At 45.4% G+C, this 26,946-nt stretch overlaps 1 protein-coding gene across 3 annotated transcripts in view; it reads left to right on the forward strand.

Annotated features, from left to right (window-relative positions):
* The window catches only part of il17rel (interleukin 17 receptor E-like), a 41,679-nt gene extending 33,562 nt beyond the window's left edge, over positions 1–8,117 (forward strand). For all 3 annotated transcript variants that reach the window (XM_078553322.1, XM_078553323.1, XM_078553321.1), the window contains 4 exons: positions 23–80; positions 4,067–4,177; positions 5,185–5,239; positions 6,455–8,117. In XM_078553322.1, the coding sequence (XP_078409448.1) occupies positions 23–80; positions 4,067–4,177; positions 5,185–5,239; positions 6,455–6,491 (261 nt within the window). In that variant the 3' untranslated portion in view covers positions 6,492–8,117. The remainder of the gene's footprint in view (positions 1–22; positions 81–4,066; positions 4,178–5,184; positions 5,240–6,454) is intronic.
* Positions 8,118–26,946: the final 18,829 nt, after the last annotated feature.

Consider the following 26,946-nt stretch of genomic DNA (forward strand, 5'->3'; position numbering starts at 1 on the left):
TTTAAATAATTTGCCTTAACAGGGATGGCGAACAGATATAGAATACTCTGCTCGGATTCAGTTCTGCAACATAATGTGCAGTAAGTAGCTGATTTATCTTCTTTGGAAACACATCTCCAATGCTGCTAAGATTCACAGTATTCTGCTTTTCAATTTCTGCTAAGAAATCTGTTTGAAATAACTTGTTACTATGTGGAGTTCATACTGATAGGGTGCTGCACTGTTAAAGGCACAATCTGTTGGATGGGGTATTAAAGTGAGGCCCCATTTCCTCTCAGATGGACATCAAAGATTATGTGGTACCATTTGAGAAGAGAGAGGGAGTTCTCCCTGATGTCCTGGTCAATATTTATCCCTCAATCAACATCACTAAAAGCAGATTATCTGGTCATTAACACACTTCCATGTGGGAGAGCATACTGTTTGTAAATTGGCTGCTGAGTTTCCTACGTTATAACAATGATTACATTTTAAAAGTACTTCGTTGGATGCAAATTGTTCTGGGATGCCCTGAAGTTGTGAAAGGCGGTGGATAAATGAAAGTTTTTTCTAATAATTGGGACTGTGGAAATTATGAGGCTGAATTATTTATGTGATTTTAAGTAAAGGTGGAATAACATTTCACCTGATATGATCCACATAATAGTTGTGGACAATTACTTAGGAGTGTATTAATAATGACACCAATATCAAGTGCAAATAAATAATTACCATTTACTTTAATCTGTGCAACAAGATGTAAGGCAGATTGACCTGTTGGCTCAGGTTATGGCCAAGTTTGAAGAGAAAAGCTATTGGAGTTGTATGGTGGCACTGTGATTAGTCCACTGGTGCTTCAAGTGAGGGGACACAGTACTCCATTGTGTTGAATTTCTGATCTTACCTGTTCTGTGCAGAGTTGCACTGATCAGAGGACTGGACATCTGAGTCTTTACCAACACTGATCACAAGTGTTTGGGATGGATAAACATCTGATCCAAAGAGCTCATCAAACCCCAGTACTTGGAGGATCAGGTTTTTTGACTTGCCCTCCTCCCATGGTCAAGAATGTATGCTGAATAGCCTGAATGAGGAAATATCAGAAATAAAGTCTGTGTGTGTCATCGTAGGAAGCAAAACACACATTTAACTTTAATAGGAAAACAAACACAGTTGAAAGATTTGCTCTGAGTAGTGACACTGTCATTATAATTACAATATTTCCTTTTGTCATGACATGATGAATTTATTCTTGGTATGTAGAAAATGCACTTATTGCCTACTCTTACCTGCTCTGAGGATGTTTTATACCAGGTAGGGTGGGACTGGAGTCAAATGTGAACCAAAGGAGTAGGGATCTGTAGGGTTCTGAGTCTGGAGGACAAAAGTGAACTAATTAGAAGTTTACAACAGTCCAGCAACTTTCATGGTTATTTTATTGGTGACAGCCCACAAATTCCCAGATTTGGTGAATTCAGTTGCACAATTTGCTATGATTGGGTTTGAACTCCTAACATCCTAGTGGTTAAGTCCAGTACCATAATTAATAGGCTATCATAACTGTGAGAGTATAAAATAGTGACCGTGGCAGTCTCTTACCATAGCTTCAGAGGAGTGCCAGAAGCTAAGCCGGGACCTGGGTGTGCTGGGTGCTGGCTTTCTGTGATGATTTTGTAGGGTCGGAACCTCGGACTACTCTTATAAGGTTATTGACCTCTGAAAATCTGGTCATGGGGACTCTGGTGCTCCCTGGACCAGAACTTTTTCTGGCCACTGCTGCTGCAGCAAGGTAGAGGTGAGGAGATCCATTTGCACCCATAGCCTGCTGAAGACATTCAAATCACAGAAACCTCTTCCATCCCATGGAGCTATTGTTGAGCCAGTAATGATGGTTCAGGCAAACTCAAATAGACATTTAGCTCAGCCAAGGTAGAATTTTGGCACAGATGTGAAGGTTTCTTCTGGTCACATATCTGATAGCAACAATGTATACATACTGAGAAAATATCTTCAGGTGTCTATATATGATAATGAGAGTGTAAACATAGGCCCAGATTTTTGCCACAATGGAGGGGGATCCCCATTGTGGCAAAAATAGTGGGAATACCTGAAAATCCTAAGTCCTATCCCCAAACACATCAATTCCCATTTTCTTGGGGGCATGGTGCATTTCGCGCATGTGCGATTTACAGAAGCAGCTGACTATTTAAATCATCAGCTGCCTTCACTGAAATGGGATTTTGATGAGCCAGGAGTGTGAAACCCAAAGTGTGCAGATTAGACCAGGTAAGAGCAGGTCTGAACTTTGTGGGTTCATTTGGATAGCCAGGGTACATCTTTGGAGAGGTAAGGTACCCCGTTGGATCTTATCCCTGGGCACCTTTGCGGGGAGGTTAGGTGTCCTTTGGAACTGTAAAAGTAGGCATAAATGTGCATTGAAAGTGCATAAACTCATTACTGTCATGCTCATTGGAACTGTCAGCAGACCTGTTAAAGTCAACTGTCCAAACTGTCAGAAGCACCCATAAAAGAGAACTGTCAAGCTGTCAATGCATCTAAAAATCCTGCTCTGAAAAAATTGTCTGGAGTGTTTTAAAAATGTTTGCTATTTCACTCTGACATAAGGCTGAATGCTTTCATTATTGGATTAGTGTTGCATGACTGATTCACAACCATCCATTATCATAATAGGGTGCCTGCCATTTCACAGTTTGATTGACAGCTACAAGTTGTAGATTTTTTGGGACTATGAATTCCAATGCATGTTGATAAAAGGGATTGTGCACTTGAATGAAATGTTTGTTGTTATAAGGCATTATGTAGTTGAAGGAAAGTACATGTACTAAATATTTTTTTAACGAATGACAGTGTTTTGTTCAAAATAGTGGTCTGCAACAAATACTTAGAGCTTTATTTTATAGAACTTTGTTCTATCTCATCTCTCATGGGTGCTGAGGTCTGCCCATGGTGGACACTAGGTGAGTTGGCAGCTGAGGTGTAAGGGCAATGGATAGTGGGTGGGTTGGCCTAAGTTGGCATAGGGGCTATAGCGGGCACTGGGGGTGAGCATGGATGGGGCATAGGGAGTGTGTGGGGGTGCGAGGGGGAGGGCTGGAGGGATGTTTCATGTTTCAATCTTTTATTTTTAAACTTTTGGACACAATGCCGGAGCCCCAAGGCAGGCCTTCCACCCAGCCTGCCTCCACGCCTGGCATCCTGCTCACTTCTTCCCGGGATGCCCACCCAACTTCTAATCCAGCTTCCACCACCGTTTTTGCCCCCACCACCCCAAAATATGATGTCTGGGTAGCTATTTTTAAAGGTTGGGTTCACATAGTTGAGAATTCTCCTGTCTCTGCACGCCCCACCCAGAAGTGAAAATCAGGGTCACAGTGAGAAAATTTCCTTTGTGTGCTGTTTCAGGCAAAAATGTTTCCCATGTCATAAGCAGCCACAGGAAAGCTTTCTATTACCTTAATGATTTTGCTGGCACATTGTGGACAGAATAAATCTTATAATTGTGCCAAGTGGTATTTATGCGAATGGTTGATTCTATTCATGACAGAGCATGCCCAACAAACCTGTTGAAACTAGAATGGAAATGTGCTGGAGAGAGGTTGAATACAAGTACATGGCTATAAATTTGCTTAGGGGAGAAAGATTTGATCTGTTTACAAATTGTAAAGATGACCATGATTCGAAGTTGTAGATTTGAATACAATAGGAAGGAAATGAAATTCAGATGGGTCACTCTTTGAAGGAGAGGTATGTCACAGGGAAATCTCAAAGGGAATGGGAGCAAACTATAAAACCTTAAACACTCCAGCTAATGTTACAGTTAGTGGATAAACAACATTATCAGTCCTTCGGGGGTTGCGATAGTAAGAAAGCCAGATGGGAGAAACAGGGAATGGAGACCAGGCTCCAACCTTTCCATCCCTACTTGACTTCGCATGTTGCAGGCAGGAAAGAGATCACTGATGGGGATGCGGGGAGAACAAATTGAAATTGGAGTGATATGGTGCCTTGGTATATTCAAAGTGTTGTACAAAAATGTTATCCAATATCTATTTGTTTCCTCTTACAGAATTAAATTCTACAGGTGCTTCCTCACAGTATATCTGGCCAATTGCAATCACTGTGATTTTATTGATTCTCGTGACTGTGACGCTTTTTATTGGATACATGTTCTGCAGAGGTGAGAAATAATGAAGGAAAAATAATCATTTTGAACTGTTCATAATGGCTGAGTGTTTCTTGGCCTTGAATATAGTAAAAATATAAATGATTCAAGCTGAAATAATTAATGTATAAACTGTCACTTATTTGCACAGATCAGAGCAGCAATGTGCTATAGTGATTATTAACAGTAAGAGCAGACATTTTTCACAATCCTATTTTCTCAGGGGTCCAGTTTTTCTTAGCAAAAGCATTAAAAAGATTTAAAATATTTTAAAATTTTGAATCTTTTATTGGAATCCAAAAATAGGCCATTGGGCAAAATGTTGCAGTAATTTCAGTGTGGCAGGCCTAAATCTTAAATTCCACTGTCCTTTAACTATGCTTCCCAATTTAGTATTCATCGCCCTCTGAGATACTTGAGTTGGTACTGCATCTATGGACATATGCCAGTAAGCTTCACATTCCACCATCTTTGTGAGGACACATTTACCGGTTTAATTCTTTATGGGCTTAGTTGACACCTTGATCATAGGGCTACTTTTAAATCAGCCTGCCTGGTGGAAAAGGGGCAGTTGATGGGCCAAAAAGCATAGGAGTGACTATGTGGGCACCACAAAAATAATCACTCCTTCCCACTCCCTACCCCTAAGACCCACCTTCTTGCTGGCCTGGTTGGCAAATACACCACCTGCTATTGCAAGCTTTTGAATACTAGTGGTAGAGGAAGGGGCCCTTAAGTGGGCATTAATTGCCCACTTAAGGGCCTCAATTGGAATCTGGGCGGGAAGGCCGCCTGCAAACCTTCCCGCCTCAGACTTACTCTAAGGCCAGTGTCACTAGCGCTCCTCCAAGGCCAGCCTAAAAGTATCTTTTGAGTAGATTCGACTGCACTAAGCCATTACACGAGGAATGTCCACTTTCAGCATTTGTCTCACGTTGTGCTTTTGAAAAAGAAAATTCAGTGTGCTTAATTTTAAAGATTTCTTTTCTTTTTTTCTTTCATGTCACTCAACATTTATATAGTTCTTCATCAGCCTTACAGAAAAGTGTTTCTGCATTCGACCCAATCGTCCAAAAGGTAGGGAAACCTTTATTAGTGGATAATAGCAGGAGCATTAAAGCAAAACAAAACTTTTCTTGTTAGTCGTCGATACCAGGAGCTTTTTATTGTGTAACTATGTGTGGATGACTTTGTTTTGGCCTGTTATTAATTGGAAAGGAACAATGTTCAAAGTTTTTTTTGTAGTATTTCATTTGAAATTGGTATTAGTATTTGATCCAACACAATATTTGGAAGTATAACTTTCTAAAAAGCTCCTCAATCTTTTTCTTTTGAGTCTACTTGCCAGAAGAATCTCTTACTCACTTGTCTGAATTCCTCTATTTTAATTCATTTAAAGAGAATGTAGCAAACAATTATGGATAACATAGTAATGAGCCTGTGCTGAAATTGATATTTAGAAATTGTCAGCAATCCCTAAAATGTTATGAATTTTTCCTTCCAACGCTGGTCATGTTATATCTGAGAAATAGATATACACTAATGATGATTTGATTGCTTTTTATTTAGAAAAAAATTCCTGTTTAGATAATTATCAATATATGGGGTAGAGTTCCCATTTTGAAAAATGTTTTGTGCCACCCCTCCCCCCATCTTGCAAGTTTCCAACTCAAAGACATCTGCATATCGATGGACAAAAAAGCTCCCATAAAATAGTGTAATCAGGCAGCTCTTTAAAATCTAATTTAAAAAAAGATTTGTTTTTAAAAAGTCCTTTATCTATTTAAATTTGATTAATATGGGTATATCACAAAAAATAGGCATTTAAAATTAGTGTCAATCTGCCACCTGTGAGGAACTCAATTTTATATTACTGAAAATATTTAAGATATCCAAAACTATTTTCTCCCTAGATTGGGGGACAGTAGTGAGCTTCTTAGTAAATAAACAGAAATTTGAAACTTTTCAAAACGTGTCCTTATGCCCAAAAGATCCAGTTTAATTTTTGAAGCATCCTTGAAAGCCTGCAAATTTCTGCTATTAGCAGAAATTCCCAAAATGGTTAATTCACACTGAACGTATGGCGAGTTTTGTGGACAGGTCCTGCTTTCTAGAACAATGTTTGTTATAAAACCAGTGCAAAAGATCAAATCCCATAGTCTTTGCCCTGGTTACAGCAATGTCAGATGAATAGTGACGGAAAAAAAAAATGAATGCACTTGAGAGAACATTCAAGACCACGATCTGCATCTCTCTATTTATATTACAGAAGTATTTTTGGTTGTTTTTCAGAACGTCTGTGGACATACAAGGAACCTCTCCCTTCTGAAGGTTTTGCCACCTACAATGAGCTAATCAAAGGTTTTGCGATGTTCCTCTGTGAAATGAACAGAGTTTATTCTAAGCTGCTTGTGTGAAAGAATGCTTTGGAGCATCAACAGATGTCCTATTATTTATTGCAGCAGAAGTTTTCCATGATTATGGATTCAAATGTTATTCTCATTTGATCAGAAGTATGCAGGGAAAAACTTCAATGCTTAGTTATGAAAAATGGAAAGACAGATAAGCTTAAAACTGGATATTTTGCTATTATGCTTCTTGTTTTCAGGTCTCAAGGTTCAGACAAATCCATGTGTAGCTATTAATTTGACTGGCCTACTCTGAATCAAGCATATGCACATTATTGACTGGTGCTTATAAATGTAGAACACAGGACTGTTTTTCATCTTTTGCCATTAGAAGAGTGATTTCTTGTGGCTCGGTGGTGGCTGCGGAGAAATAAACCCGCCCCCCTCCACCTTTTTCTTGTGAATTCATCCATGAGTCTAGGGGTGATGTAAAGCTGAGTCATTTAGATTCTGCAGGGAAAGCCATATCTTTGCCTGGTAAAGAGAATTGGGAAGATTTCTTTCTCTGCAAAAAGCCAATCACCTTTTCTTATATTCTCCAAAACATTAGTAACATTAATGGAAGTGCAAAATGTGTTCAAGATGCTCAGGTACTAGTTCTGTTCTTGAACCAGGATATATCATCCGTGAACCCTTGGAGTACTAGCTGTATTTTTTTAATGTGTATGTATTTTTTGAAGACCTTTCCTGTGTCGATCTATTTGGGAAAAATAAACTGTTTTAGTGACAAGTGTACAATGCTCAAATGAATGTATTTTAAGCTATAACGTAACACAGGACTGAATTAATTAAACAGATACATTGAATATGTAATTTGTCTCCACTAGACAGCCATTACAACCAACTGTCAAAAATAACTTGTGTAACAATTTAACACATTTGCTAATGTGTTAAATTAAAAAAGAAATGCCATTTTGATATTTGAAAATATACTGTTAAGCATTGTATTATATTTTATCTGAACATCTTTTCCTTTTAGGAATTTTATTTCTCAATGCTACAGCATACAATAAAACAAGTATTTGTGAATTTGCAGTTAGGAATTATGCACAGTTTATAGAGGCTTAATTAAAACGTTAAGAGACCACTATGTAAAAATAAAATCTTTATATTGTTCAGTAGGGCTTGTAATTTTTTTGTATGAACCATATCCCTTACTACATTAAGGAACAGTTTTGCAAAAGATCTCAAGGTAAACAATACAAGATATATATATATAAGATATGACACAACCATTTTAATTGACCATAATTTGACAAACACCACACTGATTTATTCTTAGACATATTAAAAAGTGAATATACTTTAAGAGGTTGTGGTTTCACTGTGGTCGTCTTGGTGACTGAAATATTTTCTCTATCTGTATTCATAAACTGAAAATGCATTGGTAAGAGGATGGGAGAGTACAAGCTAATTAGTGTATTAACTTGTCATATTTTTAATTGTGTAAATATAGAATGCATATTACCAATTTACTAAGAGTATGAATTTGAATCCATCCTAATTTAAAAAAAAAACACAAATAAAAGAGAAACTTATTTTTTATATTTCTGTGTTGCTATTTATTTTGTTTTTGTGTGGCTGCTGAATGTGCTTTTTCTCTGACTGTGCGGACTATTTATTACAAACAGGTGGTGATAGTAAAGAACTCCAAGGGCAGGATTTTTAGCTTGGCGGATGGGCACCTACCCGACCCGACCGAGTGTAAAATGACGCTCGATGATGTCGGGCGTGCGTCCCCATGTCATCGCACACTCTCGTGATATTGCGGTCGGTGGGCGTGCGCTGGAGTCGGCAGCATGCCTGCTGATAATTAAAAGCTCTATTTAAGGCCATTCAAAAGGTAATTGGTGTACATTTTTCACTGCCTGTCCAACCTTATGGTTGGTGGGCAGGCAAAAAGGCCAAGTGGCCTTTGCACTTTTTTTGGAAACCTCATCCACAGGCAGGATGAGGTTTCCAACATCAAATAAAAATTAAATAAAAACTTTAATTTTTCATGAATAACATGTCGCTGCTCATGTGACAGAGTCACATGAGGAGGCATATTTCATAACATTTATCAAATCTTTAATTGTTTTTTCAAATCAGTTCATCTCTCTGAGGAAGAGACTGCCTCAGGGAGATTATGTAGTGTGGACTCGCGCTCATGAGCAAAGGCCGCGCTTGCCTGGCTTGCACTCCTCCCCCTGCCCGCTCGCGTTTCATACTGGGCGGGCCTTAATTGGCCTGCCAGTGTAAAATCGCGGTCCGTGCCCGATTGCGGGCGGTGGTCGGCTTCCCGACCGCCCCCGCCGAGCCCACACGCCAAGGGCAAAATTCAGCCCCAGGTTTAGATGTAGCACTCTAGCAGTGCAGGTTGGCAAATCTGAGGCATATGTTTTTCAAAATCTTAGGTGAACTAAACATGTGCTACATTCCATTGACACATTTTAAAATAAAAAACTGACCAGCACAGCCAAAATGCAAGGTTTCCTCCTGCTTTGGGCCTAGTCAGAAAATGCCTCCCATCATGTCAAACTATTTCATCATCTTATTCTATTCCTCTCTCTTTAACCTCAATTACATTCTGAGCCAGAAAGGAGTTAAGTAAAGCATTGTGCCTGGAATCAAGTCATTTAAAAAAGGGAAAGTTTGAGTCAGCCAAAAATAGTTCATCTGATTCTTTTGCAAACAATGAATGTACAAAGGTCGGAATTTGAAACAAATTTGGACAAAAGAAAACTGGACGAGAAAGGAGAAGACAAATGGGGTGAAAGTGTCATATTTTAAAATTAGTTTGAATATTTATTTTAGTTTAAAGCTAATATTACAAAATATTTCAATTGTGGCATTCGTGTAGCCTTTGTAGCACTAAATATTTGTTTCAATTTCACAATGAGTGAACTTAAATTTTTCAAAACCAGTCGGGTCAGGTGACAATAATTTAGAAACAGACAGATCAGCAGTCAAAGGGTTAACTGCTCAATTAATTTCACAATTTACTACATCAAGATTAGTAATAAAATTCAGGCTTGAATTATCAGGATTAACTCATAAACTGATTGAACTTTTAGTTAAGTGCTCATACTTCCTGAAGCCCACTATCAGGGTAATTATGTTCACATTTCCTGATTTTAACAAACGTGAACGTTCTTCTGACTTTATGGGCAGGATTTTCTGCCTGTCGGGTGGGCTAGGTGGGTGCAGGTGCAGATGGGCGCAGACCCGATCGGTGCCCCCGACCGGAACCGCGCCGCCATTTTACGTGGGCGGGCCAATTAAGGCCTGCCCAGCGTGATGCGCACCTGGAAGCGCTGAGTGCTCCCTGTGCAGGGAGTCACTCCTGAGTCTTTCGCACATGCGCAGAAATCTCCCTGAGGCACAAAGAGGTGCCTAGGAGATTAGTTTTAAGTCCAAAAAGTTTAATAAAGTAGCGAGAAAATTTTTATGACATGCCCCTCATGTGAAACTGTCACATGAGCTGGGACATGTGCATTAATTTCTATAAAATTTTTTGTCAAAATTTAAAATCATTCATGAAACCTCATCCCGCCCGTGAATATTGGGAAATCTGTAAATGGCACACACCTGCCCCAAGTCTAAATACTACATCATCCACATACTCAAAGATTGAATTAAAGAAGATAGTGTACTTCTTTAAGTGTTTAACAAAAGGGAATAGTTAACAGTTCACATGTTTGGCTTGTTGTCGGAGAAATGCTGCTGCGGGCTTGATTTTTAAACAAACGGCGTCTTTTTCCACTGAAGTCAGATACCCAGATTGTTGCAGGATTCCCTCAAAGAGATGAACATTGGGCAGGTCACAAAGTTAGGCACTTGTGGTTTCTGTATCGGGAGGTCAAATTTCTTTATAGATGGACTTTTGGGGAGTTTTGGAATCAGGCTGGGAGGCTTTTTTAAGATGCATTCCAGGTCCTTAAAGGGAAATATGACACAATCTTTTGCTGCTCTCTCTTTCAGCATTCTTCTACAGGCTGCCCAGGTCTCTCTGGGTCTTCAGATCAAAACTCATTACCCCCAGCTAGTTTAGGTCACATGACCAGTACTGGTATTATCCAACCAGAATGGTTTGAAGGTCCAAAGCCATCCCTATACATTAACTTGTGGATAACTGGTCTTGTCAGCTATTTTGTTAAATTGCAAACCTGGAGACATAGGCCTGAATTTCCATAACAACGTAGAGGGTCTCCAGCTGAGCTAAAATGATGCTGGAGCCCCGATTCCAGAAATCACAAACCCGGCACCCACCATTTTCACTGGGGGGAGTGGGGGGTTGCTGGGGTAATGAAACAGTTTGTAGTTTGCACATCCATAGTTCATGGAGATGGTTTAAGCAGATCCAATTTTCATTAGTGAGAAGTCTGAAATATGACTTGTGGGTTTTGCACTTTTTGATAGAAGGTTTAAACTTACTGGAGTTCTCTGGAGAGGTAGGATACCCTTTTGGATAGGTCCAGGGACACCTTTTGGAGAGGTCAATTGCCCTTTGGGATTGTTAAAATTAGACATAAATGTGTGTAAAAAAGTGGATAAACTCATTGGAACTATCTAGGCATTTAAATCCCCTTGGAACTGTTAAGCTGGCCTTTAAATTAAAATAAAAGGCCATAGTTAAAAAAAGAAATCAATGATTGCTATTTCATCCTGTCAGCTGACCTAAGCCTGAGGGTTATTATTATAGGATTTGTGCTGTATGACTTGATTCCACAACCTGTCATTATCATAGTGGGGTGCTTGTCAGTTCACAGCTTTATTGACAGCTCTCAGTGGTTATAAAATCTTTGTTGTTGGGCTATGATTACAAATTCTTGTTTTTATAAGCAATCAAGCAATTGAGGGAATTTAAACATAGTGAATGGGTTTTTATTAATGAAAGTGTTTTTTTTAAATAGTGAAATCATCAATAGATACTTAGAACTTTATTTCATCTCAGCATGGGTCCTGAGGTCTGCCCATAGTGGATACTGGGTGAGTTGGCATGGAGAGTGTAAGGGCATAGGGTGGTAGGAGGGGTGCATGGGTTGACATGAGTTGACACTAAATTGGCAGAGGGGTTCTGAGGGTCATGAGTGGTGGATTGAGGGGCATAGTTTGGCATGGATGATATGAGAGGCCATGGGGAGTATGGGTGGCAGGGGGAATAGGTTGGCATAGGGAGTGTGTGGGGTGTGAGGGGTGAGAGCTAGAGGGCTTTTTTTTTGTTTTCTTCATTTTTACAGCTGGAACAAAGTGCCCGAACACCAAGACCAGCCTTTCAGGCAGCCTACCTCCACACCTGGCAGTCCTTGTGGCTGCCTCTGCGCTGTTTCTGGAGTCAGTGGGCCAGATTCCTGATTCCCGTTAACACCTGCCCCCCAACCCCTGAAACGAAAACCTGACTATCCAGGGCACTTTCTCCTGAGTTGGGCTTTTGTGAAAATTCAAGGCCAAAGAGTCCAGGGATTTATTAATGCTGTGTTTGGAGTAAACCACGAACAATGGCAAGTGTGAATTCCAGAGAGGATGCTCTCAGAGCATACCCATTTGAAACGGGTGACCCCTACCCAGTATGATTCAATTCGGAACTTTCCAAAAGCTTGAGACAGTCTGTGTTGATTTTTGCAAAGGTCATGTGACTATTGGCAGCCATCTTAGCCACCTTGTGAGTGTTTATTTTAAAATATAAAAGATAGTTCCAGAAAATTTCACAGGAATAAAGTCCATGGTTGAAGTTATGAATAAAATGTGCCTTCATTGGGCACTGCTTTCATCCACATGGGGCTGAATTTTCTGGTTGAAGGGGGGCAGAGCAGGAGCGGGCAGGCATGGACCCGATCGCCACCCGCAATTGGATCCGGGCCGCCATTTTACGCGGGCGGGCCTATTAAGGCCTGCCCAGCATAATGCGTGACTCTCGAGGATAGTGGGAGTGGGCAGTGGCAGCGAGAGTGCACTGTCCGCCGGGTCCAATGGCGGCCCGGCGGCCTGTTTATATGAAGCACTGGCATCCTTTGCAAGGCTGCTCACAATGGCGTGGAAGGCTCACCAGAGGGCTTCTGGTGAGCAGGCCAGTCCGGAGGTTAGGGCAGCGGGACAGGCCAGGCCGGAGGGTAGGGTGGGGGGGACAGTGTGCCCCTCATTTTTCGGATGACTGCCTTGCTGCCCTCCTTGAGGAGGTGGCAGCACGGCGGGAGGTGCTGGTCCCCCAGGATGGGGAGGAGGAGGCCCCCCCTACATGACAAAACATGCCTGGGAGGAGGTGGTGGAGGTGGTGAGCTCCTGCGACATGGTGCAGCGCACCTGGATCCAGTGTCACAAGCGCTTCAATAACTTATTGTGCTCTGGCAGGGTGAGTACCATGTTGGCATTGGTCATGTAACCCAGCAGGCCAGCTTACCCCCCCTGCTGCCTGCCTCTCCCCCCAAGTCTGAGTGTAGTGACTGCATTGAATCATTGATGGCATTTGTCCTTTGCTGGGTGGGCAAGAGATATTGCCCATGCTGAGGTCAGCCTGAGAGGGTGATGAAGAGATGTGTTTTGCCCCCGCAGCATGTGTTACACTGAGTCCCACATGACTGGTTTGGGGGCAACCTGGAGGAGCTGCACCTAGGCGCTGTGTTTGAATTCCAGGACATGTCCAAGTCAGAGTGATGACATGCTGGGAGGGGAGCTTCAAGGTGGTGGGGCAACGAACCATCTGCTGCCCTCTGCGCTCCACGTGCTTGCGCCTCTTTGCTATGGAAGGATATACTGTGTGATGCCTAATGTGATGTAGGTAGCATGTGTCCAAGGTGGGTGTGGGGCATGGGGAGCAGGCCTTAACATCTTTGTGTGAGTGTTTGCCAGCAGTGGGGTGAGGAGGCTCTGGAGCCCTGATATGTCCCACTCTAGTTGGAGTGGGCCGTCCGTGAAGAGAGTCCATGTACAATTTGCACTAATCAATGCTCGTCTCTTATTTTCAGGAGAAGAATGCTCATAACGTGACAGAGCGTGCGAGGACTGGCGGCGGCCAGGTGCAGATTGCCATTCTAAGCCGTTTTGAGCAGGAGGCCCTGGATCTGGAGAGACGCCATGCACCCAGGACCACTGGTGTCGGTGAGGCTGGAGTGCCATGGCCTGGTATTTATGCTCAACAGTGAGGTCAGCATTGTTCTCCCAACAGCCATGGCAGTGCTGAATGTTAATTGATTTAATTTTGCAACATGGCTTGACCATTGCTTATGGAAGGATGAGCGAATAATGATCAGGGGGACAGGGATGCACATTGACATTGTCTCCACGTTAACTGATCCACTGTCCTTGTTCTTCCTTTCAGTATCATTGGAGCAGGACCAGGAGGAGGAGTAGCAGAGGCCCCCTCTCACATCTGAAGGGCCTGACGAGTCACCAGCGTCACAGCATTTCGGCCAGGCAGGCACCAGCGCAGATACCAGCAGCTCGGTGGGAATTTGAACATCAGCTAGTGTCCCGGGGCACAGTGGTGAGGGCACTGCATAGTCGCTGGAGGAGCTGGCAGAGACAGAGAGTGCCCATGGCGCCAGCAGTCGGAGGACTGCAGGGGACCAGGCACATGCTCAGTCGGTGCCTGATGATGTCTCTCTGGAGTCGTCCGCGATGCAGCAGGTGCAGGAAATGCGGCCAGGTGTGTGGGAGCATCTGGGGGATACATGATGCTATGCTTGGCTTGGTCTCCATGGTGGAGGAGTCTAAATGGACAATCGACGACGCAATGAGCCACATGTCCGAGCGCCATGCGACCTCCATGGAGAGAATGGTGACTCTTGTGGAGAGACTCCTCCAGGAGACCCACCAGGGATTCCTGGGGATGTGCTCGGACCATCAAGTCCTCACATCGGTGTTGACCTCAGCTGGTCAGTGCTAGTATGGGAGATGGTTTGGACATCAACTTTCCCAGCTTGGTGCCCATCCATCCATGGTGAGAGTGAGGTCCGAAGTGACTTCTGTTGTCTTTGCTGGCACCTCTCAGGGTGCTCCAGATGAGGGTGGCAGCTCCTCCACCCCTCTCCCAGTGACCGTATCATCTGGTGAGGCTGCGACGACTGGGGAGATGCCAGTTGTGGAACTGGCAGCACCCTCCAGGCTGGGCCAGCACAGACTCCGCGGGCCAGAGGATGACCGCCAAGGTCATCGAGGCCAACAGGACAGCAGGGTCAGCAGGCTGTCTCAGATGCCACTCTGAGCGATGGGGCAGCACCAAGACGTAGCACCCGGAAACAAAAACATAAGGCACCTTAGGCACACCACGGGTTTTTCACTGGTGCTTTTGTGTTGGCCCAAGATGAGGCCCTTATGATTTGTTTTGAGTTGTAACACTTGTTTTTTTTTGGAGTAAGTTGGTTTGCTTGACATATTAAATTCCGATATATCACCATGCATGTGTATGGTTTCCTAAACTGTAATGAGTGCTTTGCTGGACATTCAGCTTTATTAACAAAGCCATTAGTTACTGTTGCTAATCTGGCAGATTTTACACTTAGGTGTCGAGTATCACCAGGCTTGTCCTGGTGGTCTATCTGTGCTTTGTTAGCTGAAGGTTTGTTGGATTAAAGCCTCCTGGGTGTCCCTGCCTCCCTGGAGTATGCCCGGGTCAGTGTCTACCCCCTCATCATTTCCCTGTGCATGTTCATCCTCGGACTCACTGCTGGACTCATCGTGTGCAGCCGCAGCCACAGCGTCGATGTCTTCATCGTCCAATATGTTCCCCCCTTTCCAGCACAAGGTTATGGAGAGTGCAGCATGCAACCACTGTCACCGGCACACGACCTAAGGGTTACTGGAATGCATCCCCTGAGCGGTCCAGGCATCGGAAGCACATCTTGAGAGGACCAATGGTTCTCTCCACCACAGCCCTTGTGGAGGTTTGGCTCCTATTGTACCGCTGCTCAGCTTCTGTCCTTGGATGGCAGAGAGGCATCATGAACCACCTTCTGAGGGGATAGCCCTTGTCACCCAGCAGCCAACCATCAAGCCACGCTGGAGCACTGAAGAGCCCTGGCACCTGGGAGTGTCTGAGGATGTAGGCATCATGGGAGCTGCCTGGGTACCTTGCACAGACTTGTAGAATCAGCATCCTGTGGTCACACACTATCTGCACGTTCATGGAGTGGAAGCCCTTCCTGTTGACGAAGGCACTGGGCTCACCTGCTGGCGCCTTGATGGCCACATGTGTACAGTCTATTGCACCCTGGGCGCGGGGGATGCCAGCAATTACCGCAAAGCCTCTGGCTCACTGTGCCTGGCTTGCCTGGTCCCAACGGAATTGGATGAAGGTCAATGCATGCCTGAACGGAGTGCCTGTCACCTGCTTGACACAAGTGTGGACAGCTGATTGGGAGACACCGCAAATATCGCCCACCAACCCCTGGAAGGAGCCAGAGGCATAGAGGTTGAGGACAGCTGTGACCTTTGGAGCCACTGGTATGGGGTGTCCACCCACACAGTTAGCAGAGCTCTCAGGCCCAATCACCTGACAGATATAGTTGCCTGTCTCCCTTGAGAGACGGAGCCTCCTTCGGCACTGCACCTCAGACATATTGAGGTAGCTGCTTCGCCGCCTCTATACCCTGGCAGCAGAATAGTGGCACCTTCTTCAGCCCCTTGTGCCTTGGTCTACCTCTTGGCCCTGCACCCCTTGTGCTTGCACCTGTACTCCCAAAGGTGGCTCCCCTGGAGGCTCAATGTGCACTCCTGGCCTCCTCCCCCTTCTAGCCCCCCCTTCCTCCTCAGCGGAGCTGCCTCCAGTGGACAGTTCAGCTCCCATTCCCAGGCTAAGGGAAGGCTTCCTGAAACCTGCAGGCCCAGAAAAGACTCCTCATTGCAGAGTGCTGACCTGAAGGTTAGGAGTCCATAAAAAGCAGCTGGTATGCTTTTTGAAGTACTGCAGGTCACACAGGCAAGTTTGAAAAACTTTCAAAAATAAATACTTGACTGTGCACATTTGCGACCCCAATGAGCCCTCTTATCCCGGTCGTGGATGAGGTTAATACAAACGTGTCCTACCCGCCTGCCCGTTGCGCCCGTGCGCCAACCCGAAGATTGCACGGGCCCCGAAAAATCGGCGTCGATTGGTGAGTCAAGGGCCTTAAGTGGCCCGTTAATTAATGGCGGGCGTGTGTTGGACATCACCATGCGCCCGCCCAGCGAAATATCGCGATGGTGTGCGGTGACCTCAGCCCAGCGTCACCACACGTCATTTTACGCGTGGATGAGCGGGGCCCACCCCCGCACACCAGCAGGAAAACTCTGCCCATGATTTCTAAAGTTTAACTTGGCTTTGATCTACCCTTGTATGTGAATTATTTTGCTCCTTATCAGCTCGTAAAAAATTTAAAGACATGGAGTTATTTTGGTTGTTCTTTTTATCTTCACCACACAGGTGATACATTGTTGTGCTGTAGCACCTGCCTGTAATAGAATCTGCTGGATATTCATTTCCGTGGAAATCAATAGGTGAAAATTGGATGGTTTCTATAACAGGTGGGCGCTCCCTTCTGCCAGTTTAGTGTCTAAGCAGCGAAGGTGAAAATTACTCACCTCGTGACTTATCATTGGTGCACTACTGTACGGGGCTGTCTATTCTTACATTAAACTTTTAGATAAATAAACACTGGGATCAGTTTTCACATGTATTGTAAATTAAGTGGCAGGCGTGACTGTGCCACACACCCTCCCCAGTGACGTCGATGGGAAGTCTAATCAATTTCCAGGCCTGGCTTGAATCGAATGGGTGAGTTGCCAGTTTGAATTGTGCTTCTTGGAGGCAGCTTACTCTTTTTGAGAGCTTGGGAAATCAGGCAGGGCATAAGTCTAGTGGTTCTGCAGTAGCCCCTTAAAGAGGACGGCTGGAAAGATCAGGGGCCTAATACAGAAAAAAGCAGCAGAGAGAAGTAAAGAGAGCATCAGACAGCAATAATTATAGAAGCCTTGAAAGCTCAAAAGTCCCAAAACTGCATGAAGGAAATGTCCATTGTCAGGCCTACCTCCAATTTTACCCAACTATAGCTCATGATCTCTTTAAATAGCATTGTGAATGGCCACCTCCTAACTTTACCATGTATGGTTTGTGCACAGGTTGGGGAAACAGTAGTGGTACCTCTGATTGGCATCAAAATTGCATTGGGGTCTTAACTCTGTGTGATTTGGCCTTTCCTGTTATGGATGGGATCACTGGTCACCTAAATTGATACCAACCTGAATATCAGAAGATGGAGCCCATGTGCATAGTCAGAGATGTCCTATTTTAAGATTTTCTTCCCTCTACAGCCATGATTCTGCCCTATTCAGTCCTCCTCTGTTTATTGAGCATGTGCATTACTTGACAGTTGGAACACTATATAAAAACAAAACAACAATTTTTCCAGAGGGCCTTGACATCTTGTTAATACAGGTTGGAATGTGAGCTCTTCTCTGGCAATCATCCAGAGAGGCTGTTTCTGATGAGCTGTGAGCACCTAAAATAGCAAGAGTGAACTCAACTTGTCGGTGTTAGGCAATGTAATTAAGGAATGGAGGAAGGGGTTGGATTATCAGGAGATTCTTCGATTGGTGAGGTGCTGGGGTGGGTTGGGGGTGGGATGAAATTTGAGGCAAAGGAAGCCCAAGGTATCGTTGTGAGGCCAGGAGGAGCAATAGTGCAGCTCTTGCAACTTTGAAAAAAAAATTAGATTTGCTTTGGCATCTTGTGGTCAGGGCCTTGGCTGCTGTCAACCTTGTTGGTGGGTTTGTGAGTGTGCAGCCCTTAATCGGGCTTATGCTTAAAGTGGCATCTCGACAACGTCCTTGGGAGACAGTTTCACCATATAGTAGAATGGAATGGTTATTACTATCAGAAATAATTGATCAGGTTGGGGCTCTTTCCTCAAGAAAAGACAAAGTTGAGGGATGGTTGGAGGTGGGTGGGGAGCATTTCATCAGATGGGAGGGCGCGGGGTGGGTGCTCCATTGCCTCCCCGCCTCTGCCCGATTATATCCGGGTCAAGAAGGCTTGTGGACGGCCTTGCTGCCTGGATGCTAACTGGAACTTAATCCCACCACTGCTAGTATTCAACAAGCAGCGGGCAGGGAACTTGTCATGTGTGGTTTGCTTGTGGTCTCCTGGGGTGGGGTGGGAAGTGGGGTGAGTGGGGGGGTCACTCATTCAAAGGCGCTTAATGCTTGATTAAAGGATCTGGCATCAGGAAGGGGGATGGTGCTGAAAGTCACTTCCCTCTTCTTTCTTTTAATCCCCCTTTCCATCCATCCCCCCACTAGCTGTCACCACGCCCCCAGCAAGTGATCCATGCCCTGCCCCTCCCCCGCTCTCCTGTGGCCTTGGTTCCTCGGTGATCCTAAGCCTCTCGTTGGATTCGTTTCTGGCAGCAGCCACCACTCTCAGTGCAGCTGCAGGCAATGGAGAGCTGTCGGTCTCTGATTGGTCAGCAGCTCTCATGGGGTGGGATTTCCTAAATGTCAGGAAAGGCCCGCGCTGGTCACTTAAGTGCCTGGTGGACACTTAATCAGATTGGGCCTTCCCCAGTGGAGCCGATGTGGGACTTCCACAGAAGGCCCCTGTTGCCAAGATTAAATTCTGCCCAAAGAATCATAAATTTAAGATAGTTACTAATTAGTTTGATAAGAAATGCGGGTGAAACTTCTTTACCTAGAGAATGATAGTTGCTAAGGTGAAAATCACAGATGCATTTAAGGGAAAGCTAGATAAATAAATGAGGCAGAGGTAATTAGAAGGATATGTTGATGGAGTGAGATGAAATAAGGTGGGAGGAGGCTCATGTGGAACATAAACATTGACATAGACCAGTTTGCTGAAAGGTCTGTTTGTGTGGTGTACATCCTGTGCAATGTATTTTAGGCCTTCACTCATTGTACATAGCCTTCCCACGCCAGATTTTAGGATATTAAAATGATAGGGAGGGGTGAAAATGTGTTGCAATACCCCTACCACTTTATCACCCCTCCCATCCTGATCCTGCAGGGCGAGGGCCATTTTTAAAACAGCCTTGGGGTCTCTACTTATCTCCTGCTCTGTAATCCTTTCCACTTATCTCCATTTTGCTTTTGCCTTCAATTGCCATCTCTATATTTGTTTGGGATTGTCCTTCTTGCTCTCTCTGCACTTTCTAAGACGTAAAATACTTTTATTAAAATAAAGATGTGCTGTTGTATATGTCACAAACTATGTAATATTGACTATTACTATAACCTTGCACAATGGTTTAATTAAACAGATAATATTTTTCTCCATGCCTAAACTAAGGCCTGAGTTTTACCATCAGGGTGTGCCCAAAGTTGGCGTGGCTGGAAGCAGATGTGAAACCTGCTCCCGGCTGAGATCACCCTGTGAATGTGATATTATGTTGGGTGGCCAATTAAGGTCTGCCCAGCTTGAAACACGACCGCCGGTTGGTTTTTCCGTGCGCTGTGGCGGGAACCCGTTGGGCGCCGGGTCCAATGGGGACCCGACGGGGTGTTCAAAAATGGAAGAGGCAGCTCCCTGAAGGCTGCCCGGAATTGTGGGGGTGGGGAGGCTGAGGGAGCTGTTTTGAAGCCATCCAAGAAGTCTCCTGGTGTGCAGCCATGGCCTCAGCACCTGGTGGTCATGGAAGGTGGGAGGGCAAGTTGGGTGGGCACTCTGCCCCCACGTTTCTCTGATGAGTGCCTGGGAGTGCTGGTTGAGGAGGTCTTGCCAGGTGGCATACCTTAATGCCCAGGGACGGCAAGAGAATGTCTCCCCACCTGACCAAGCGGAACTGGACAAAAGTCATTGCCAAGGTCAGTGGGCACGATATGGGGCACCACAAGTGGCTTCAGTGCCGCAAATGGTTCAATGATATTCTGCGTTCAACAAAGTAAGTGCAGAGATGGCATGGACCTGTGTGAAGAACTTAGTCAGGTGCCTGTTGCTCGGAGTGTTCAGGGGTCTAAGAGTGTGTATGCCAACTGGCACTGAAGCCTGCCCTGCCAAGGCTGGAATGTCAGCACTACTGGCCTCAGTGCATTGCAGGGTGAGGTGTGCCACAGTGACACAGCCCGCCTAATGCCCGGGTGGGAGAGCGGGTGGGAACCAGGAAAGGACCTTCAAGGAGACAGAGCAATAGTGAGGCTATTTTTCCCTATCAGAAGAGCAGTCATAACACTACGGAGGGTTGCAGAATGGGTGGAGGAGGGCCAAATCTGTGCATCCTCATGAAGCACAAAAGCGATGTATAGGAGCTTGAATTCAACCAGCCAGCTGACTCCTCCAGTCGCGGGGGTCTCAGATGAAAGTGCGTGCAGGTGACAGATGTGTGTGTGGTGGGTACTGGAAACATAACGGGCTCCTCTCATCAGAAATTGAACTGTTGTATCCAGAGAGCCTAATGAAGTTCCAATGCAGATGGCATCATGCAGCAGGTCTCCACTGACTCCTCAGCTCACCTAGCATGCATAGTGACTTTGATGATTGAATGTACTGATCTTTTTGCCTGCCTCCCACAGATGCTCCATCCACAGGGGCCGCTGGTGACCCTGAGGACCCTCATTGAGCTCCGAGGAAAACAGCACACCTGCACCAGTGGCACACTGTCTCTCTGAACCAGGCACCAGTGGAGATGCTCAGGCATCAGTGGGCATTAGGTATTCGGCTCCACATTTAATGCACAGTGGTGAGGGCACAGCACACTCACATGAGGAACTGGCAGAGTCAGAGGGGTTCCACTTAGTTGACAGTGGGAGCACAGCTGGAGACTAGGACCATGCTGCTTCCAAGTCAGATGATGAGCCCCTGGAGCCATCCATCAGGCGGCAGATGATGGATGTTCAGTAGGATGCGCGGGGACATCTGGCAGAGATCCATGAGGGTCTGCATCATGGAGGAGTCCATGCAGAGCATGGGTTCTGTGTTGACCAATAACACCGAGCTCACAGCCTCCTCCATGGAGATAGTGGTGACTCTCATGGAGAGGCAGACTCAGGGGTTCCTGGGGTTGCACTCGGACCTGCAAGCCCTCATACAGGAAGTGACCTTGGGAGGTCACTGCCAGTGTGAGAGGTGAATGAGGCAGCTGCTTTCTCTATTGGGTGCCTGTCCATCAATGGTGAGCAGGGACGTGTGCTGGCAGATGAGCTGTCTGTCGCCTTTGTGGGCCGCTCTCAGGGTGCTCCGGCTAATAGCTGCTGCATCTGATGATGCCGCGATGACTGAGGAGTGCCCAGCCATGGGGCTGGACGCACCCTCCCAGGCAGAGACTGCTCAGGCTCCAGCTGCCTGAGGACAACCGCCAAGGTCACCAGGGCCACCAGGATAGCAGAGTCCGCAGTGAGGGGGCACCAAGACACAGCACCCGCAGTCTAAGTTGAAGGAACCGTGAGCACAACAGGGGCATGTCACAAGTAACATTATTTACATTATTTTGACTCTTGTGTTGGGGATGGACACTTTTCTTGTTCTTTGTTTGTTCACGTGAAGTATCATAAACATTTATTTGACTTGAATGAGCTGAGTTGGCTGGATGGTATGAATAGGTGCCAGATGCAGCACAGGCTTGTAAAAGTATGGTGTTGTGTGGTGCTGGCGTAATGGGTTCTCATTTATTGATTGTTAGCAAAGGGGACAGTGCCATTGGCTTGACGGCACTTTGAATGCCTAGCAGAAGCTTCATTGGATCAAAGCATCCCTGGTATTCCTGCCTCCATGAGAGATCTTGTCCTCTGCCTCGAAGTCCTCACCCTGAACCTCCCCAGGCTCTTCCTCTGAGTCATCACTTGAGTTATCCTCCCTGGTCTGTGGAGCGGCCTCGCTTTCCTCAGCCTCCTTGACAGAGCCAGGTTGTGCAAGGCTCAGCATGCCCGATGTTCTGCTCCACCACTGCCCTTGTGGAGGCATAACCCCTGTTGTATCTCTCCTCGGTCTCAGTTCTTGGGTGATGGAGTGGGGTCATCAGACACCTCTTCAAGGGATAGCCCTTGTCACCCAGGAGCTATCCATCCACTCGTGCAGGAGCCATGAACAGTCTTGGTACCTGTGAGTGCCGCAAGATGTAAGCATCATGTGAGCTCCCAGGGTAACAGGCACAAACTTGGAGAATCTGTGTCCTGTGGTCTTGGACGATCTGAACATTCACTGAGTGGAACCCCCTTCTGTTTATGAAAGCTCCCGGCTCACCTGCTGGTGCCTTGATGGCCACGTGAGTGCAATCTATTACACCCTGGGTGCGGGGGTATACCCAGCCAACGCAGTGAAGCCTTGTGCTCTCTCTGCCTGGCTCACCTTGTCTGTCCGGTAGTGGATGAACGTGCGGACGTGTCTAAAGATAGCATCAGTCACGAGCTTAACACAACTATGCAACTGATTGAGAAACACCGCGCAAATCCCCCACTGAGCCCTGAAAAGAGCCGGAGGCACAGAAGTTGAGGGCCACTGTGGCCTTCAAAGCCATCTGCATGGGGTGTTCACCCAGGCAGTTGGAGGCCATTTCCAGACCTATCATGTGTCATACTGCTGTCACTGTGACCTTGGAGAGGCAGAGCCTCCTGTGGCACTGGACCTTGGTCAACTGGAGGTAGTTGGAGCGCTGCCTGAACACCCTAGATGCTGGGTAGTGGCATCTTCGGCGTGCCCTTCCACCTTGGCCTCCCTGCTGGCCCTGCACTGCTGAGCCCATGCCCCTCTTCTTAAAGGCCTGTCCTTGGGACGCTGCCCACGCCCAACTGGCATCCTCTCCCTCCTGCCCCTCTCTTCCTCTTCAGAGAGGGTTCCACCAGTGGAATACACTATCCCCATTAGATGGAATAGAGAGGAGCAGTGCCTTGAAAATGAAGGAGCGCTGTGCTGCAATACTCAGAGGAACCTTCCAGGGAAGATGAGGACCTGAGATGCTGAAAGGCAGGCTTGACAATCAAACAAGATGCAAAGAAACTCTGGGACAACTCTGTACTCACACAGCAACAAACTGACAACGACAGAGAAAGTGCTGCTGCTCCGGGGACCTTTTATCCCACCCGTGGATGAGGAAATGACTAAAACATGATTTCCGCCCACCCATTTTGCCCATCGACGAGCTAAAAATCATGGGCAGAATAAAATCACGGTCTATCGGCTGATTAATGGCCTTACTTAGGCCTTTAAATACTGGCAGGCACAGATCTGCTTCACGCAGGCACCCGTCGACTGTGAAATTGAGCGTGTGCGTGATGATGTCGGGAAGCACACCCGATGTCACTTGACGATATTTTATGTTCGATCGGGTCGAGCACGCACCTGAACCCCGAATGTAAAATTCTGGCCCAAACCTGGCACAATTTTGAGAAGATTATTGTTAAAAGAAACACCTGTAGGCTGCCGACTATTATATGGTGCTTTCAACCAGCCACCTGAACACATTGGGCTGGAGTTTCACCCTCGAGGACGGTAGCGGGAGTTAGGAAAATTCCCGGCTCAGCCTGCCCGCCTTGGGAGAAAGTGCCTACAAGGACAGGGTTTTCCTTGTGTGATGGGGCGGGTAGGGGCTGGAGTCAGGCCAGCCCACCTGGGGAAAGGTGTGGAGGCGGGCAGGGGCTGCCGGGTGCCAATGTGGGCTGTTTAAAAGACTTGCCTCGGTGTTGTTGGTCTTCATCCCGGTTAAAATAAAAACAGGCCCTTCAGGGAGTGCAGGGTGTGGCGTTTGACCCAAACCAGCCTGCGCCCTGAAAAGTCACTCCCAAAATCAGGAACCCCTGGAACAGGATCGTGAGCATATCCAGCATATCCAGGTACTGTCGAACTGCAATCAACAAATCAAATAGGTTTCTGGGCTACATCTGAAACAAAGCATGAGTTAGAGAACGTTACATAATCACTACATGCTCCAGACTGGCTGCACCTTGACAACTATGTCACAAAGGGCAAAGGGGACATTCAAGTTTTGAGACGGTCCTGGGAAGACCCACAAGACTACCTGCTAATGACATAGGAGTGAATTATGAGGAAAAACTAGCCTCAAAAGATTAAAGGATGTATTAGAGATATTTGACATTGTAACTGGAATAGAAAATGCAAATCTGGAGTACTACTTCAAACTGAAGTCTGACGGTAGGGACCTAGTGAAAGGCAAATTTAGGACTAAAACCAGAAAATTCTGTTCAGTGATAAAAGTGAAATTTGTGAAGAAGGTTATTGATACCCACCTTTGACCTTACTGTACATGGATAACCCGAGAGAGAAAGAGCAGCATCAAACCCTTGGGGCAGAATCAACAGATCCTCTCATTCTGGTGCATCCATTTAGAACAAATCTCTCTCTTTGAGATAAAATCTCACCTTCAGGTAAGGAATGGCCTTTCATGGGGATTTTTGTCAGATGCCATTTGTCACACCCTGTCAATACAATTCATTTGAGTCTCAATTCTACCAATCATTTACATTCAGTATCTGTAAATACCCCATAACCACCAAAGGTCAGCATGCAAGATATTCATCTACATCTGATCACAGCTTTGGAAAATGTTGTCTGGTAAGGGTAAAGTTCCTTATGAAGTATTTAATTATTCTATGGCTCTTGCTGTTTTGTTATTGCTGTGTTTTGCAATCATTTCTTTTGCAACTGTGTGAGTCCCAGCTCTGAATACAGAGAGCTCGAAATCAAACCCAAAACTCTTCTGTCATAGACTCCCTGGGACAGCTGACATAAACCAAAGTGACTAAGGCGACTCTCAGTATTGTGTTATTATAATGATATAATGTCTTAGCTTTTTTACTGTACAAGACTCAGGCACCAACTGCTCACAAGAGATTGTGTGAACAGGTTGTGGGTTCATTTATTAAGATGAGGCACATGAGAACAGTTATACATAGGTACAAAGCTTGAAGACAACAGAGCTGTGTGTGTGCTCTGCTCAAAGCAAAAGTGAAACTAAGGCTGGATCACATGGTACACTTCCGTTTTAGTGATGTCATGCTGATATCTCTTAATGGAATATCACAACATCCCCCTTTCTTTTTAAAGATACTTTCCCACCTTCCAAAGAAGAATAACTATTAACAATACATGTTCATGTTTAGTTAGCATAACACAAGTGCATAGAACTGGTAAATCTATGAGTCTCTAAAGTGTAGAGGTAATCTGCTGGTGCGCTCAAATTTTGTGATGGTAATCTTGTCTGCAGGTTTCTTTAATTGCTCACAGTGATCTGTGGGATTGTCATTCTTGGATGTTGTCCCTGGTTGCAATTGGGACCTTGCCCTAGATGCAAAAGGACTGCATGGTGGTTGAGGAGCTGGAATAGATCTGATTTGTCCTCAGTTACCTCACCATTGAGCTTTTGAATGTAATGACTTCATAGCACCTTGGTTCTGAACAAATCCTTGTCACCTCAGCTGGTTGCCTCTGTGGGATACTGGATCTGAACTATAACTGTAAACCATAAGCTTGACACTTCTGTACCTGCATTTTTAACATACACATTGGTCATCTTCTTTTGTAGTTTTAAAAGTTGCTGTCTAGTTTCTGAGAGAGTAGAATGAGTAAGAGCAGGTAAATTGGTACGTACTGGTCTGCCAAACATGAGCTCTGCCAGTAATGGAATAGTTGCACTTAAAGGTGCCACTCTCAGATGTAACATTGCAATGTGTAGATCTTGCTTGGTCTGTCTACATTCGAAAATCATGGGTTTCATTCTGCAAATTATTCATTCACCTTGGCTGTTAGATCTAGGGTAATGAGGAGAAGAAGTGGGGTGATCGATATTCCGCTTCTCACATATATCCTGAAATGGCTTACCAATAAAATGCAGAGTATTGTCCGTAATGATCTCCCTGCGCAATTCAAATAAATAGTACTGAAAATAGTACTTAGATTGTGCATGACAGTTGTGCTTGACATATTGTGGAATTGTAGAATAACGTGGTGTTTGGTAAAGCCGTTGGTGATGATGATGACATCTGTGTCACAGACATGAAAGCAGGCAGATGAAATTTTGGATCAAGGATGGGTAGGAATCTCATGGAAACAATAGTGCTTTATGCTAACTTGGCATATGCTACTGACATGCCTCACCCTTCTTGATGATAAGTGAAATCATCCCAGATTTGCACTATATGCGGTAGCAGGCAGATAAAACGATGTTTTACCCACCAGCCACAATGGCGGCTTTGCACACTGTATCATCCCTAATCTGCTGCATTAATTACGCATTCCCGGGAAACATGCCCTTTCCATGGTGGGAGGGCTCTCATTCGCTCGCCACGCCATCACCTCGCCACTTCCTCACTCTGGGCACCACATTTAAAGTGCAACCGCGTGCACACCTCTCAGTGCTTTCAGCCCAGCACTGCTGCATGGAAGACATGGCCCCAAAAGCCAAAAAGACTGGAGCTCCCTGCTTCAGTGATGTGTCCCTCGAGTGGCTTTTGAATGCCGTGGAG

The sequence above is a fragment of the Cetorhinus maximus genome, chromosome 12 (genome assembly GCF_964194155.1).
Source record: "Cetorhinus maximus chromosome 12, sCetMax3.hap1.1, whole genome shotgun sequence".
NCBI classification, from domain to species: domain Eukaryota; kingdom Metazoa; phylum Chordata; class Chondrichthyes; order Lamniformes; family Cetorhinidae; genus Cetorhinus; species Cetorhinus maximus.